Source organism: Larus michahellis, chromosome 3, assembly GCF_964199755.1.
Source record: "Larus michahellis chromosome 3, bLarMic1.1, whole genome shotgun sequence".
Lineage (NCBI taxonomy): Eukaryota > Metazoa > Chordata > Aves > Charadriiformes > Laridae > Larus > Larus michahellis.
This window is the reverse complement of record NC_133898.1, coordinates 111,866,155-111,884,132: the sequence shown is the minus strand read 5'-3', so window position 1 is coordinate 111,884,132 and position 17,978 is coordinate 111,866,155. Positions and strand designations below refer to the sequence as shown.

The window sequence follows — 17,978 nt, the reverse complement described above, 5'->3', positions numbered from 1 at the left end:
TTTTGTTTTAGGGTCTATTTTAAACTTTACTCTAAGAATGTTGTGAGATTTTTGTTTAGCAGGTTATTTCTAATCTGTATTTTGCCTTGGGGAAATTTTTATATTTAGAACTTAAATATTTATCTGATTTACTAAATAATGAATTAGAATGTACCCTCAAGGAATGATACCACTGAATGATGTGTTTTGTTCCTTGGATTTTTTTTTTAAACTTATTTGTTGAATTTTAAAGACACCTCATAAAACAGGTGACATGCAAGCTTAAAAGCCAAATAAAGATGGCAAAAAACAGTCTTTGAAATGAAGTATGTCACTTCTGTGTGCATTTACAACATTTAAGTCAAAGATCAATTTTTAGTGCTGTTTTTTGAAAAAAAAATCATTTAACATTGATGCACTACCTGCCAAGAATAGCCTCCTCTTCCTTCTGATTTCATTTTTTTTTTAGGGTCTGGAATGTCAGATACAATCATTCTCATGATCAGCTGATCCTTACAGGAAGCAGTGATAGCAGAGTTATCTTGTCTAATATGGTATCAATTTCTTCTGAACCATTTGGGCATATGGTAGATGATGATGAACTAAGTGACCAAGAGGACCAGCATCAAGAAGAGAAGTATGAAGTTTCCTGAATTTTATGTAGATGCTTATAGTTTGTCTTTTTGTTGTAATGGTTAACTTGCTATTTTTTTTGCCGACTAGGATTTTTGTATACAGGCCTTTCAGGTAAGTAGTTCTAATTCCTACTTCATTCTTCTTTACTTGGACTCTTGGGAGGAATGCACTCTTTAAATCTGATTAGCACAGTTACTGTATGTTCACTGGTAGGAAGGGGATGGTGATGCTGAGGACCAGTCCTGAAGTCTACTGGATCAGTGAAAAGATTCACTTTAAGGGACCTCTGGATCAAGTCAAGCACAAAAAATAATCTGGGTTAAGCGAGAGTTGAAAAGCTGCTTTTTGCATTTTCTGTGTATGTGTTCTAACCTTTAAGAAACATTACCAGTCTAATGATGAGTTTCTGCACAGGCAGAAGAAAGGAAGCATAAATACATTAATTCTTGTAAATTCCACTCTTAATATTGCTGACTGCTCTAGAAACCAATAACTCATGAGACCTACTTTGAGCAAAACAGAAAATTGGTTTTGGCACTCTTAGTAGAGAATAATGCATGTTATTGCAAGCATTTGTAAGCACCATCCACTTGGGTGTGTGAGTAATCACATATTTTGCACGTGAATTTTGGAGGGATGGTGTTTTTACTAAAGAGTTAACAGAAGTGCCAAAACAATAATTTTTCATCTTCCATTTTTGTCTGCTTTCAACTTTTTCATTGTGCAATATATGATGCTTGTTTTCCTCTCTGTGCTTCTTTATGAATATATATATGTATATAGTGAGTTCTGTAGATCAAGTGTGGGCTGAGGCTTTCTAATTTTGCGACTAGCTTACATGGTGATCTTCAGCAAACTCTTCCTTTACAAGGTGAAGATAATGATACCGAAACTCACGTAAAATGTTTTGAGACCAACAGGCTTCAGTCTATGTTTTTCTATTCTTTGCAGCTCTGAATATCCATATTCTGAATGTCTGCACGGAGCAGTTGTTTTGTTAATTTATTTTAAAACACAAAGCTTTCTGCAATGAAATAGGCAGATTACCTCCTGAACTATCTTTTACAATGAGGAATAGTCAGATGGGATGAGAAACAAGGAAATTATAAAAAAGATCCCCCAGTTACTCATCTGTGTTTGCTAGATGTTTCAGTTAAAATGCTAAATAAAGTTTAGGGTTTTTTAAGGTTGCTCTTTCACCTTTATTTTATTAATAAAGATGTAGTTTTACTCCAAATAGTTTTGACATTTTGGCTTCACATAGAGGACCTGAAACCATTTTTTTTTTTATATTAAATAAGGAAGCTATCCTATATATAGAAATAGCTAATTTTAAATGTGCAAGATGTCTCTAGAAGCAATAGGTGAAGTAAGTGCCTGGAAGATCAAGGTGTATCAAATTAAGTGTCTAGAAAGTTGTTCATATCAACAGTACATACTTTCTGTAATGTAACTAAACTACAGTATTTTAAATATGATGTACCTTTTGGTTCACGGAATCATGGAATCTTCAGAGTTGGAAGGGACCTCTAGAGATCATCTAGTCCAACTCCCCTGCTAGAGCAGGATTGCCTAAAGCACATCCCTCAGGGCTGCATCCAGGCGAGTCTTGAAAATCTCCAGAGAAGGGGACTCCACAACCTCCCTGGGCAGCCTGTTCCAGTGCTCTGTCACCCTCACTGTAAAGAAGTTTTTCTGTGTATTTGAACGGAACTTCCTATGTTCTAGCTTGTGCCCATTGCCCCTTGTCCTGTCGCTGGGAACCATTGAAAAGAGCCTGGCTCCGTCCTCCTTAAACCCACCCTTTAGATACTTGTAAACATTAATCAGGTCCCCCGTCAACCTTCTCTTCTCCAGGCTAAAGAGTCCCAGCTCTTTCAGCCTTTCCTCATAAGGGAGGTGCTCCAGTCCCATAATCATCTTGGTTGCCCTACGCTGGACTCGCTCCAGTAGTTCCCTGTCCCTCTTGAACTGGGGAGCCCAAAACTGGACACAGTACTCCAGCTGTGGCCTCACCAGTGCAGAGTAGAGGGGGAGAATGACCTCCCTCGACCTACTGGCCACAGTCTTCCCTATGCAGCCCAGGATGCCATTGGCCTTCTTGGCGACAAGGGCACACTGCTGGCTCATGGATAATTTGCTGTCTACCAGGACCCCCAGGTCCTTCTCCTCAGAGCTGCTTCCCAGCATGTCCGCCCCTAACATATACTGGTGTTTGGCATTCTTCCTTCCCAGGTGCAGGACCCTACACTTGCTTTTGTTGAACCTCATTAGGTTCTTCTCTGCCCAGCTCTCCAGCCTGTCCAGGTCACGCTGGATGGCAGCACGGCCCTCTGGAGCGTCGGCCACCCCTCCCAGCTTGGTATCATCAGCGAACTTGCTGAGGATACACTCTGTCCCCTCATCTAGGTCATTAATGAATATATTGAACAAAATTGGTCCAAGTATTGACTCCTGAGGGACACCACTCGTTACAGGCCTCCAACTGGACTCTGTGCCGCTGATCACAACCCTCTGAGTTCTGTCACTCAGCCAGCTCTCGATCCACCTCACTGTCACCTCGTCTAGCCCATACTTCCTCAGCTTCCTAATGAGGATGTTATGGGAGACAGTGTCAAAAGCCTTGCTAAGGTCAAGGTAGATGACATCTACGGCTCTCCCCTCATCCAGCCAACCCGTTATAACATCATAGATAGCTATCAGATTGGTCAGGCATGATTTGCCCTTGGTAAATCCATGCTGACCACTTCCAATAACTTCCTGTTCCTCTATGTGTTTGGAGACGACATCCAGAATGAGTCGCTCCATTACCTTCCCAGGGACAGAGGTGAGACTAACCGGCCTGTAGTTCCCTGGGTCCTCCTTCTTGCCTTTTTTGAAGATTGGAGTGATGTTAGCCTTCCTCCAGTCCTCAGGCACCTCTCCTGTTCCCCATGACCTTGCAAAGACGATGGAGAGTGGTCTAGCGATAACATCTGCCAGCTCTCTCAGCACTCGCGGGTGCATCCCGTCAGGGCCCATGGATTTATGAATGTCCAGCTTGGCCAAGTGGTCTCTGACCCGGTCCTCCTCAACTAAGGGAAAATCTTCCTCTCTCCAGGCCTTCCCCCTTGCCTCCAGGGTATGGGATGCATGAGGGACAGCTTTATCAGTGAAGACCGAAGAAAAAAAGGCATTCAGTAACTCTGCCTTCTCTGTGTCTTCCACCACTAGGGCACCCGTCTCATTCATCAGTGGACCTATATTTTCCCCTAGTTTTCCTTTTTCTGTTGATATACTGGAAAAATCTCTTCTTGTTATCTTTAACTGCAGTGGCCAAGCTGAGTTCTGATTGAGCTTTGGCCCTTCTAATCTTCCCCCTGCATAGCTTTGTTATATCTTGATAATCCTCATAAGTTGCTAAGCCCCTTTTCCAGAGAATGTAAGCCTTCCTTTTTTTCCTGAGGTCCAGCCAAAGCTCTCTATTTAGCCAGGCTGGCCTTCTTCCCCGTCGTCTCGTTTTTCGAGACATGGGGATGGCCTTCTCCTGTGCTTCTAAGAGCACCTGCTTGAAGTATGACCAGCTTTCCTGGGCACCTTTGCTCTTCAAAACTGCCTCCCAAGGGACACTCTCAACCATGCTCCTAAACAGGCTAAAGTCTGCCCTTTGGAAATCCAAGGTGGCAGTTCTGCTGGCTCCCCGCCTCCCTTCACCAAGAATTGAAAACTCTATCATTTCATGGTCACTCTGCCCAAGACGACCTCCAACCTTTACATCCCCTACAGGACCTACTGTTAACAAACAGTAGGTCCAGTAGGGCACTTCCCCTAGTAGGTTCCTTCACCAGCTGTGTTAGGAAGTTGTCTTCCACACACTCCAGGAACCTCTGGGACTGTTCCCTCTCTGCTGTGTAGTATTCCCAGCGGACATCTGGGAAGTTGAAATCCCCCACAAGAACAAGGGCAGATGATCGCGAGACCTCTGCCAGCCACTTATAGAATACTTCATCGGTTTCTACATCCTGATTAGGGGGTCTATAACAAACTCCCATCATGATATCTGCCTTGTTGGCCTTCCCCTTGATTTTTATCCATACACACTCAACACTGTCATTCACACTGTTGAGTTCTAGACATTCAAAACCGCCCCTAACATAGAGGGCCACCCCACCACCTCTCTTCCCTTGCCTATCTCTTCTGAAAAGCTGGTAGCCATCAATTACAGCACTCCACTTGTGTGTGTCTTCCCACCACGTTTCCGTGATGGCAACCACATCGTAGTTTCCCTGCTGCACGATGGCCTCCAGCTCGTCCTGCTTATTCCCCATGCTGCGTGCATTCGTGTAGATGCACTTCAGTTGGGTTAATTGTCCTACCACTTTCTTGGGGGGACAGGCCCTGATTTGCACCTGATCATTCTCGGACACTACTGTAGTTACCAAATTATCACTACTCCTTGTGTCTATGCTGTTCCTTACCTTTGGCTGGGGATTGCAATTTCTTCTGTTCTGGATGGAAGATAAATAGCATTAATGGAAATGAGAAAGAGACTTTCACCTACTATACAACTGATATTGCGTAGTAGGTTATCTGGTGTTCTGAATTTCTGTTGATTGCAGACTGTGTAGGTTACCTCATTGAAACACAAGTGATTGTTTCTAGAATAGGAATTTTTGAAACCAAGAATATGCGGCAATACAACAAATATAACACATGGTTTTCCTTTGGCAGTGGGATGGATGTAAACCACATTGTGAATGACTTGTATAGTAATGATACAGGGTCCTGCAGGAGTATCAGTACTGCATTTGCTTTTTAGCTGCTAATCTGTTCTCTATAAAACCTGGGAAAGCACACTAGCTTTTCTAACTTTTGCGTGGTACTCTGAGAGTCTTAGTTTTGGGTTTGTTTTTTTTTTTTCCTCCCCCTCCTTGAGCTGGAGGATGAGTTGAGCTGGAAGCTGCAAGGTGCTCACCAGCCTTGAACTGTTGCCAGATGAATGTCTGTTTAGTTATGAGCGCACTAATGAAGCAGGGAATAACAACGGTTGGGAATACTTCTTGTTAGTCAACCACTAGTGCCAAATATTTAGGCTTTAGTACCCTTTTCTGTCCTGGAGTCCTCTTTGAAGAATCTGTTGCACTATTCCATGGGCACTGTCTCTTCTGTAAAACACAGGGGTTTATTGTATGGTTTGGTGGGGTGTGTGTGTTTGTTTTCTTGCTTGGGCATGTTCTAGACTTTCAAGGAAGTGTTATATTCTCATGGGGTTCATTTTTATCCTGTTTTGGAGGACATCTGGCATGCTATTAAATAGCACAAAAATCTTGAAAAACAAAATGTCTTTTTCGGGTGTATCTTGAAATACACCAGGAAGGGCAGGTGTCTGTACGACTAGTATCTCCAGACAAATTTCCAGTGACCAAATGTCTCTGAAAAGAAGGTTGAAATATCAAGTGGAAAGAAGGAAAAATGCTCTGTCTTTATGGGGTACCTATTTTTCATGTTCTGAATAAAATAACTTGTAAAAATGCTTCTTGGATTAAATATAACTGGTACATACTCTTTATTTTTATATCTTCAAAGTTTTGGGGTTCTTTTCTACTTAGCAAAAATCCCAATATTTTAAAAGCATTGACTTGAAATACTGTTCTAGACAGCTAAGACTTCTGAGATCTTTAAGACTTATGTTAATTTTTAATATATTTTGCAGTAAACTTTCTAATTTTTATTGTATTTCTTGGCTGGAGACAAAAGCAAGTAATGTGTCAGTTTAACCCTTCGTTGCTCAGCCACATCGAACTGGTCTACCCACATAGCCACACGGTCTACTCACTCCTTTATTCTTGCCAGATTTTCTGTAGTAACTGACTACTTTTTAAGGTTCACAACTAAAAAGTAATTCTTGGGAGTTAACTTTTTTTTTAAGAAAAAAATACAGGTTTACCAAGTAATGAATACACAACAAACCAAAACTTGCTGTCTTCTGTTCTTACTAAGGAATTATTCCTTGAGGTTTCTCCTTTGGGTGTTTGTGCATGTATGTGTTGACATTTTGGGACTTTACATGCTCCCATCTTGGAGATGTGAACACACTTGCATAAGCAATATGACTAGGACTATTGTATGAGGATGTGTCTCTTGTCACAATTGAGTGACCTTCAGTTCCTCTTAACTGCTGATTCGCATTAGAGCAACTAGTTTGTTGTCTCTTCCCTACTTTTTAACTGCTACTGGTGGTGTTATTTCTCTCATCAATCATAAAAAAGTAAGAGCATCCTCCCTGTATCGTATCAAAGGTCTCCCTAGCCTGTATCATGTCGCTGATAGTGGCCAAGAGGAAAGATCATAAAAACAGGAGAAGGAGGTGATGCTTCCCTTGGGTATGCTTCTAGCCCCTGACTATTTGCTGCTCAGGGACCTTTACTGCCTCTGAATCATCTTTGGAGACTTCTGATTCTTCCCTTTAGGACTTTCTTTTGCCATCAGCCATATTCTTGAGTTTAGCTCTCCTCACTAACTGTGTTTTTGTTTGTTCCAAAACATGCTAGGTGTGCATGCGCTGCCTTTGTGAAATGTGTCTAGGAGAAATATGCCAACTGCGTTTGTTTTATTGCGCTGAATAAGGAAAGGCTTCAGTGCTTTCTGTCTGTAAAGCCGAGACCCTCTGTCATAAGTATATAGTCTAAATAGGATCGAGCTGTCCACAGAGAGGAGCTATAGGCATGTGGCCAGAGGAGAGCTATGGTGTATTCTGGTCAAGTCCCTAGACTGGATAATTTAATGCACAATTCAAATACGGGGAAAAAAAAAAAGCTGAGAAACGGGGAATGAAATGCTCTACTCATAGTTTAATTTCTAGCACCTTGACCCACAGGTAGGAAAAAAAGTGTAAAAATCAAATGAAAATAGAACACTTGAGGTATTTGGGGTGCGTTCAGCTTTCATCCCCGAAGTTGGTGTTCCAGGGTAAGAATATAGGGAATGCTTTTTGATGCCTCAGTTTGAACAAGACATTTAAAACATTGTCATTCCACATCTATGGATGCAACTGACTAAGGCAGGCTTCTTGTTGGCCTCCTCTTCTTTAATGGCTTTACATTCTGGTGTTGCAAGGACTTCCTCCCTGCAACACTGAACTTGCCTTAATTCCAAAGTTCCTGAATGTGTCTGTCAGTTCCCTTTTAGACATCTGCAGGGCACTGAGAACTGTCTTCGTCCGCAGGGACGTGGGGACTGTCTTATATCCTTTCTTCATTCTTTGGTCATCCAAAATCCTTATGTTAGTGAGTGAGTCTATATTTGGTTGTGTTAAACAAGTTCTACATTACTGTTTCTAACAATAAACAAAACCTACTACGTTCTTGCAGTTTAGTGAGACCATCTTTACTCGCCAATCAGGATTCCTTTTCTCTACTTATTGCAATATATTTATTTGCCTTATAGGTTTGGATTTTTAACTCTATAGGTCTCTGTTTGATTTGTTGATGGTACGCAGCATGAGAAGACTGTTTGCTACCTTAGGAGCACCAACAGCAAGGTACATGCTGCATCACACAGAATCACAGAATGATAGGGGGTGGAAGGGACCTCTGGAGATCATCTAGTCCAACCCCCCTGCTAGAGCAGGGTCACCTAGAGCAGGTTGCACAGGAACGCGTCCAGGCGGGTTTTGAACATCGCCAGAGTTGGAGACTCCACCACCTCTCTGGGCAGCCTGTTCCAGTGCTCTGCCACCCTCAGGGTAAAGAAGTTCCTCCTCATGTTTACATGGAACTTCCTATGTTCATTTTTGTGCCCATTACCTCTTGTCCTGTCCCCGGGCACCACTGAAAAGAGCCTGGCCCCATCCTCCTGACACCCACCCTTTAAGTATTTATAAGCATTGATAAGATTCCCCCTCTCAGTCTGCAGCAGTGTTTTCATTCTTCATGACTTCTATGGCCAGAACTTCATGACAAGTCTCAATTGATAATGGAGGACTTGCTTTTTAAGAAAAAAAAAACAAAAAAACCAAAAAAAACCACTTTTCTGTATCCATACCAATGAAAAGATTTATATGGGCAATAGCATTTTGAGCTTATACATCAGTCCTGAAGAGGAAGCCATCCTTACACTTTAATTTTGCAGAATGAGCTACCGGCTTCCTTAGCTCTCTTTGGGATTTACAGGCTTAAGATGTCTGCTGTGTTTTCACTGGCAGAACTGATTACTAAGGTCACTATGCTGCCTTCTCCCTTCTGATGCATTTTTTTGACATGTTCTAAGTTTATTCTTAACTTTGTTATCTATTGAAGATTGTACCAGAAATTCACATTAGGAAATATATATTTTTTTTTTTTAGTGTTTTTCCTGAAGTCTTATGTTTCCATTTTTTTCACCATAGATTTTAGCCACACTTCCCTTTGATACAAACAGAACAAGATCTAAACCAAGTACTTCTCACCATTTTGGAATTAAAGCTGAGAGTTGTAAAGGATTGGTCATTCCAGTACAGAGTATCTCATTCAGATGGTGAAGTTTTAATGAGATTTTAAGTATAGGAACGTCTTCAGCAATCAGAATGGACCAGAGAGAAAATGGTGGTTGCCTCTCTGTAGAAAGAGATTTCCTTCCAAATTCCATCTAAAGGAGGTGGTGGTTTCTACTTTTTCTGATAGAAATGCGGTTGGAGACTTTTGAATAGTAAATCATGTATTTTCGTGATAATACATATGAACAGTGTGATCTCACATAATACCTTTGTATAAACATGCATGACTTCAGGAGAGTGAATTGTCAGCATTGGTATTTTGAAAAGTATTTGCAAAACTTTCGTGGGTATTTTCACGAAATATATATATTGCAGGCTTTCAGCGTATTTTCACACAGCTGCCAATAGTGTTAATTTTGATTATATTTTTCTTGTGATATTTATGTCTTGGAGAAATCTGGAAATCATAGGATTATGCTATGGAATCAACCAAAAGACTCAATTAATTAAACTGGCTTAAGTAGTTTCTGGTTTGGGGAATGCCGATATTCAGGATTTTACTCGTTTAATTGCATAAGAAGCTGGGCCAAATCTAGTGCAGCAGCACTTACCAATTCCTAGACTACTTTGCTTTAAAAAGGTATGTTTTTTTTCTGTACTATTTCTTTCTTTAACCCTCATTAGCAGATACACCCTCCTTAATTTATTTTACATATTAGTACAACTATGAAACCTGTTATGTTAAAATACGTGCTTCCTGTTTTTAAAGATGGAATTTTTCTGTAGAAGCAGTTCAGAAGGTTGGGGGTTGAGTAAAAAAAAAAAAAAAAAAAAAAAAAAATAGATCGTGCTTGCAATACTGAGAATAGCCAATTAGCATATATAGAAATTGTGTTCCGGCATAAACATCCTTGAATGCTGTTTTCCTTAAGAGAGTGAAAAAGGAAGTAGTGTGTTGTCTAAGCTTACTGGAAACAAAACCTTACAGTTGCTAAGTTTTCTCCACAGTTAAAGGGAAAAGGCATCCACGGGGCTTATCCTGGAATCCACTGGCATGCTTTTTGGGATTCATTTTGGACACTGCAGAACAGTTGCTGCTCTATAGAATCACATCTACTTCATAGTAGTTTTAGATTAAAGAGGATTTAATTTTGACTGTGATAAGGAATTAACAATTGTTGGTGACTCTGAAAAGTATATTTTATTGAACATAGTGGTGACAAAACAGAATCGCAAGCACTGCAAACTTAAGTGGTTGTTAGCATGAGAAGTAATTGGAAATAACAGCTCTCTACATGAAAACAATTATCCAAGGCTTAACAGGCTTCTCTCTCAAGTCTGTAAAACAATTAACCTCAAAGTTATCTAGTAAAATGAAAGCTCTTCTCCTTTCATAGGAGAAGCTGCTAGGGGTCGTGCTGTGTGAATAAGACCACAAAGAGAAAGTAGTCTGGTTTCAGCTCTCTGTGGTCTTAAATTTATGCAGGATGTAGGTAGAGATTACACGTTTCTTACTGTGAGTTCTTGATGACATAAGAGTTCATGCCTTGTCAGTTGATGCATTGCAAGAACATATATAAGGAGAGAAAAAGGTGGTTTAGTCTGGCTAGAAAAAGTCCTTAAAATAGTACAGGAAAATGAGAAAATAAAGGAACTTTTTAAGGGGCAGGGAGATTTAGGACAGGGAAGAAAATAGTTTACTAATCTTGCCCAGCGTAACAAGTGATTACCAAGTGTGTGTATCAAATATAGTCCAGTCAGGCTGCTCTGTCGAGGGATCAATAGGCCAAACACCTACACCAAACTAGCTAGAGCATAGCAACTACCTCTTTACACCCATAATCTGCAGCTTTTATGTAAAACCAGAAATCTCTGTGTTTTGGAGCAACCTGAATCGTACGTATTAAAGTAGCATAGAAGGAGGTTTCCTTCATATCCACCCCTGTACAGGTACTCTTCCTGTTTCTGAACTTCTCTAACTGGGAAGAAATTTAAGATCCTGAACTCTCCTCCCTGTCCCAAAACCTGCCAAAGATCTACTGACTATCCCAGTATCCGGTCCATTTTGAATACTCTCCTTTTCTGTGTCCGGTGTTATGCAGTTAACCTAAGAGGCCAAATAACTGAGCATTGTCATCACAAGTTGGTAACTATGAAATGGAAAGTTTCTGAGATAAGCATAATGCAGTATGCTTTTAATAATTGCTACATCATGATTAGCATATTAGAAAAAAATACACTTATCAGTGCTATAACATGTTAGGCTCTGAAATTACCTGCTGTATATTAAGGAGAAATAAAATTGTAGCAGCTATTAAAAACAGAAGGATAATTAAAATAGCTAAATAGACAAAACCAAGATAAATATATGTTGTTTTGTATGTGTTCCACTAATATGTGCTGTGGCTAAAATAATCTTTTTGTAGACTCTGTTTTTATATGTATATATTTAAAAGGTATTTGTTACCTTGCTTAAATAAATGTCGGTGTCATAGCTGTTAAGTCTGTAACTTCTTGCATTAACCAAATTATGTTTAATACCTGGGAAGCTAGGAGTCTGAGCTCATTCGTTAATAAATAAAAATGTGCAAAAGCTGTGGAAAATTTCATTGAGAGTAAATAGTTTGTTGTGGGACTCAGAAACTGAACCATTCTAAGCATCCTACATTCATATAGATTCAAAAATTGTATCCTTAGCGTGTTCTTGGATTATCAAAAAAAGCATGCACATAGCCAAAATGCAGACAAATCTGAGGTGTTTTCTTGTAAGTCTCTTAGCATGGGATACGGTGGTCTATCTTCAAGAGATTCCTGTTGTGAGGGAAAAAAAACCCGACTACAAAAAACCTGGCTCCTTTTTTTTTTTTTAATTCTTTTTAACAGTCTTTCACATATGTGAAATAAATTCTGCTCTTTGTTCTACTGGCAGAATCCTTCTGGACTTATTACCCATTACGTAATTTAAAGGCTAATCTATTTTCATTCATAGTGTTAGTAAAGGATGCTCATGGACAGTTTCTTTTGGATCTTCTGTATTGTTCCTGAGACACGTGTCATTCTGAGATTATTTTTTTCCTTCCTGATCATCTTGTGTAGTTTCTAGCTGTTTTTCACCAAGCGATCACTTCCATAAGGATTTTCTTAGATTCTCAATAGCTCAAGGCTATGCCGTTCTTCTGCACAAGTAGTCTATACATAATATTATCATAGATCTATACCATTTAAAACAAACAAAAACCCCCATCGAAAACTGATCTCATGTGGCCTGAAGAACCACATGGAACAGCATCCTTTCTTTTTCTGGGAAGGCACAAAATTACTTTCATACCCAAGAAGAAATTCAGTGTATAGATAATAATATGAGTCAGTTAAGAATTGTAGTTATAAATGAAAATGCCAAACAGAAGTTCATCTGCGGGCTTCTTTCCTGAACACTCATTCCCCTATGACTTCTGTAAATTAAATTAGATGAACTGTGTTATTTAAATGAAACACTGAAATTACTCTGAGCATACAGAAAATAGTATAATCTAGGAGCTTATTTGTCCTTGTTTATCCAACCTTTGGTTAACTGAGACTCCTGGTTAACTGAAAGTCGGCCGTGTCCCCTGACAGCCATGTGCACCGTGCATTACTCCCCTGCTTATCCGGAGAGACATCTGAAACCTTCAGAATAATGGAGTTGTGGGTAAGTGGGTGAGCACCGCGTGAAGCACATTGCTGTCTGGGGACATGACCAACTTTCACTTAACCAGGCATGTCAGTTAGCAGGAAGTTAGAAAAACACATTGCAGGAGATGGAGTGTCTGTGTGTGTGTGTGTTTATTGGCTCTCTGCTGTTAGATGGTTTGTATCAAAGTACATATTCAGGAGAATTGCAAAACAAGCCTGCTCTTTGCAATTAACCAGGGGCTGTGTAGTGTTTGTGCCATGACCTTTTTTTGTTGGTTGACCTTAAACGTGGCATAAGTAAATGATAAAGGTCCTTGAAACTAAATATCTGAAGCTATTCTGCAGGATCAGACTGCTTTTAGTTTATTCATTGAATTCAATTGAATTTTAATTGTGATGTTAGATTCACAGCTGGTTACGCTGGCTAGGTGCAGCAGCGATATTTTGCAAGCGATTTAAATGTGGTACCATATACTCTTTGTGATTGTCAAGACGCACGCTTTCAGAGAGCAGCGGTAAAGGGCAAAGACGGCCAATAACAACACTTCATTTCTGTAGTAGCAGCATCTGTTTAAATGATTGAGTGGCACTCACAAGGCTCTTTTGGCTTTGCTTTCTGTTAGGAGGATTGCAGCCTTAATACAAGGCTGTTTCTGGGAGGCAGGGGGGTGCTTCTGAAAGGCTGAGTGATTCCTGTCAGACAGGGGTGATCCTCTGTGGGTGAAGGAGCTCTAAGGTCATCCTCTGAAAACTCACCTACCCTGTAGCTACAGAATAATGTGCTGTGGTGTTGCTGTGAGAGGAGGGATTGGCTCTGTGCGTGGAGGGGACTGTTCTCAGCCTGCAGAGCACAATCGGTGACTCTTGGGTGGTTTGGACTTCAGAGAATAGCCTGAATCTGTTCTTGAATATTTGCAATGCAAAAGAGAATCTGTCTGCCCCTCATGATGTAGGTGACCTGGAGCCTTGGGTGTTGCAGTGAGAGGTGAGGTATGCAATAATAGATGAGAATCCACTGTTAGTATAATGGAAGGATAAAAATTAGGAATGGGAATTAAAAACTAAAGTGTTTGGAGTGGTGCCTCTATCTCCCGTCCACTGCTCTGGAGAGAATGGGTCCAGGATGGCAGCACAGGAGAGGCTGTGATGTTAGGAACTGCAACTTCTTACCTACCTACGTGTGTCTAATAAAATTATATATTATTTTAAGAGTTCAGTTAACAGCAAAGGGGGAAAGGAAGGGGTGGAGCATGGTGAGAGACAAGGTGTTGATAAAAATGCAAGTTTAAGTGATTTTAGATCATACCTTTTAGTTTAACTTGCTTTAGAGAGAGATGCTTAGTGTAGGTTCTGAGAGTCTTGGAAATGCACTGAAGTTGAGAATAACAGATACTTTGTCCCTGCAAATGGGGTCCTTAACATTGACTTGACTCTGCTGTGTTAATGTAAAAAATAGGTACATGCAGACATCTAATATAAAATATTTCCTGAGAGCCTACTACTGCATTCTTATACTTAAATGGGAGGTTGCATATATAGATGTGACACTTAATATTGCTTTTTAAACCAAGTGTGTTCACAGATCCTTACTATTTTCTTTTCTTTTTCTTTTCTTTTTTCCTTCAATTTTAGGATTAAAGAGCCCCTTCAGGACAGCGTAATAGCTACCTATGAAGAACATGAAGATAGTGTATATGCAGTTGAATGGTCCTCAGCAGACCCATGGCTATTTGCCTCTTTAAGTTATGATGGCAGACTTGTTATTAACAGGGTTCCCAGAGCTCTTAAATATCACATACTGTTATAATTTGTTTGGATTATGGTGGAGTTGTTATCTTGATGTACACAATTGGTAGGTATTGTTTAGGTTTTTTTCGGGATCTATTTTTATTAAGTATAAATGCTGAAATTTTGTTAAGAATATCTGTACTAATATAGACACTTCTAATTTGTCTTTTGTATTTGCCTTGGAAAACTATGATGCATTTTCTGAAGTCTGTGATACTTAATTTTTTTTTTTTTTTGAGGGTCTAATCACTTTGGGAATTATTTCTAGAGATACTGGATATTTCCCATACTATACCTTTATTTTAGCTTTATTGCAAATATAGTGGATTATAAGAAGTGTTGTTATGCTGATATAAAGCTGGGACAAGGTAGGATGCATGTGGCAAAAGTGATCTACTCGTTTACAATAATAATATTTTATATTTCTGATAATAAGCAGCCTTCCGTTCTTAGCTAAAGCCACATTCTGCTAACTATTCTGTTCATTCTTCCATGTTTATAGATACAGTTGGGAATGGTCTTAAAAGGCTTTCTTAATTCAGTCTAATATTTTAAACAGTTTTTCTCCAATTTTGCATATCCGAAGAAGAAATGTTAATCATGAAGGTGAAACCTTCAGAATATGTTTTTCATTTAAGCATTATGGTAGTATCAACAAAGTACCATTCTGTAATTTGCAAACTAAATGCAATTTTGAGCTATGTGTCAGTACTGGAAACAATATTAGTCTTTACCAAAATCTCTTATACTCTCATGTAATGTATTATCCCATGTTTATAGAACCTAGTTGTGCTGTAGTATATTTTGAGAGACTCTGGAGCTATGCCATTGTTACCCTGAAAAAAATCTCTTTAGTATTTGTGAGTAGTCTCTCTTTCTTATCCTTTTGGCTCTGTGCCATCCTGCAGTATGCTGACATGATGTAGCAGGCTTTCAACTAAGCGCATGACATCCTTTGGTATATCCTGCTCTTTGCAATACCTGACCCAGGCATCGGTGACTCTCTTGTTACAAATGCTGAGAACAGGCAGATGCTGCCCTGCAGGAGAATGCACAGAAAACCTGAGCTGTAAATGGAAGGCATGGTGAAGCATGCCTGTACGGACTGACACCCCCCTTCCCCTTGCCTAGCTTGCTGTTAAGATGAAAATTCTGCTGCCTATTCCTTGTGTACTCAAGACTAACCACAGCAGTAATTATTCCCCCGTTGGCATTTCGTCATTGTTATTTCCCATTAACATCAGAACCTGGGTGTGTGCGATGGTGTTGGTTGCGGTAGCATTGTGTAAGGCCCTTCTGAAGAAATGGCAAGAACGTGGGATGGAAAGATCAATACTAGCCTCTTTCCATGATTCCTCCCGTTGCTATGACAACCATTGGTGTTAGTGTTGAGGGCCAGCCTGCTGCTCACCTCTGCTTGTCCTTACCCACTCTTGGATCGAAACATGTCCAAATGTGACTTGTTGTGTATACACAGCTGCTTCTGTGAGAACACGCTTTGAGAGTATGACTGACTGCTATAGGCCAAAACATCCAGAAAAGATGAAAGCTGAGTTCTATTTCTGGCTTTCTTAAAGAGCTTGTTTGGAAGAATTCACAGGAGCGAAGTAATCTAATTAAATCATCTGTACTATTGTTCGTATTTGTTACGATGCCGCCTGTGTGCTCGAGAATGAATGCTTCATTGGCAATTCTGATGGTCTGATTTTCTGTGTTAAGATTTTAAACTTGTGCTATTTCAAATTGTCTCAATCTGTAATTAGGTATGAGCTATTCACCTATATACTGTAAGAAAAATTACATTTTCAAATCAGTAGTGCTTCAGTTCTCTGAATAGCAAAATCCTTGGTTGGGCTGCAGCTTTATATGTGGAGCTTTCTGTCTTCAGATACAAAACCTTGTTGGTTCCCCCCCTCCCCCCCAAAAAAATCCCACCTTGCAGTATATCTTTAGTATGCAGCAGAAGTCTTTAAAACTTTCTTCACATTAGCAATAAAGGTCTAATGAAGATCTTTTGTCTGATAATGTATATGGCTTGCAGTGTGAAAGTGATGGGAAATTACGTAACAGTATGTGTGTGGGATTTGATTTCATTTTTAACACGTAATAAATGTGGAACAGATTTCAGACTAATTTTGATGTGGCTGTATTTAATATTGTAAGCTTATACAAGCTGGAAAGCTCTGTAAACAAATAATATCAAGAAATATTTTCTTTTGGTTTAGTTTTGTTGAATTTGTATAATATCACTCAATCAGGAAGAGGAGAGGGGTTGAACGCTGGGAAGGGAGTAGCAGGTTGAATTTGAATGAAACATGTTATGGCAGAATCAAGAGAGCAGGAAGGGTCAAGTTTTAATCATTTTCAGCTGTCTGTAAAGCGGGATCTGAGCTATGTGTTACAGCACTGGCAGCAATATAGAAATGACCTTCAGAAAGGGAAGGCTTTTGACAAGGTTTCATCCCAGGCTGTTAAAGAAAGCAAGCTGCTGTAGGATAAGAGGAGGGGTTCAAAGATGGTTAAATAACTGATTAAAAGATGAAATAGGAAGCAGAAATAAATCCTCACATTTCGTGGCAAAAAGAAATTAGCAATGAAGTCTTGCAAGGATCTGTGCCTAAGCCTGTACTTTACAGTATACTCGTGAGCTTTTTGGAAGAAGGGCTGCATAGAAATATGGCAAAGTTTGCAGAAGATGTTCAGAGTAGTAAAGATGACTGACTAAAGAATTATGGAAGGGCCTTACCTCCATGGAGTGGCTGGATGATAAAATGGTAGAAGAAATTCAGCGCAGAAAACGCGAAGTAACAGATATGGGAGAAAACAGTCATTTTGCATAACTCCTGGGGACCACCAGTGTATGGCTGATACTACTGGGAAGTAAGATCTTAGGGTTTTTATAGATCTTTAAAAATGTTAGCTTAATAGAGGTTAGAATTTAATTAAAATGTTGGGAATTACTGTAAAGCAAATAGAGAAGAAAATAAAGCATTGTTAATCTATTTATTTAATAGATATTTATAAATCTGTGGTGTATGTGCATCTTGAATACTGTGCGTAGTTCTGGTTTCTTCCACCTCAAACTCAATGTAAAGTAAAACTGGGTAAGATTTTAGAGGAAGGTGACAGGAATGATGAATAGCATGCAACACCTGTACAAGGATAACTAAATCGACTGAAAGGCAGATGGTTGAGAGGGAATGATAAAAGTCCATAAAATCACAAATGGCAGAGGGAGAGGATGAATAGGGAGTGATTGTTCACTGTCTCTCCTGATACCAGGACTAGAGGTTATTAAATGGAATCTGCAGGTGGTGGCTCAAAGCATACAAAATGAGGTGGTCTCCACAGGCGTGCAGGTGAGCTATGGCACTCCTCTTTCCCGCCACACACACAAAAAACCCCAAAACACCCAAAGAAACAACAAAAAAAATCTCATTAATGTTAAAGT

The 17,978-nt window shown here is 39.7% G+C and overlaps 1 protein-coding gene across 2 annotated transcripts in view; it reads left to right on the top strand.

The window, feature by feature from the left end:
• EIPR1 (EARP complex and GARP complex interacting protein 1) overlaps window positions 1-16,658 on the top strand; it is an 88,978-nt gene extending 72,320 nt beyond the window's left edge. Inside the window, exons 8-10 of one of the 2 annotated variants that reach the window (XM_074581769.1) lie at window positions 449-616; window positions 703-726; window positions 14,372-16,652. In XM_074581769.1, the coding sequence (XP_074437870.1) occupies window positions 449-616; window positions 703-726; window positions 14,372-14,546 (367 nt within the window). In that variant the 3' untranslated portion in view covers window positions 14,547-16,652. Of the gene's footprint in view, window positions 1-448; window positions 617-702; window positions 727-14,371 lie in introns of both variants that reach the window. The other variant, XM_074581771.1, reaches the window with a different exon arrangement.
• Window positions 16,659-17,978: the final 1,320 nt, after the last annotated feature.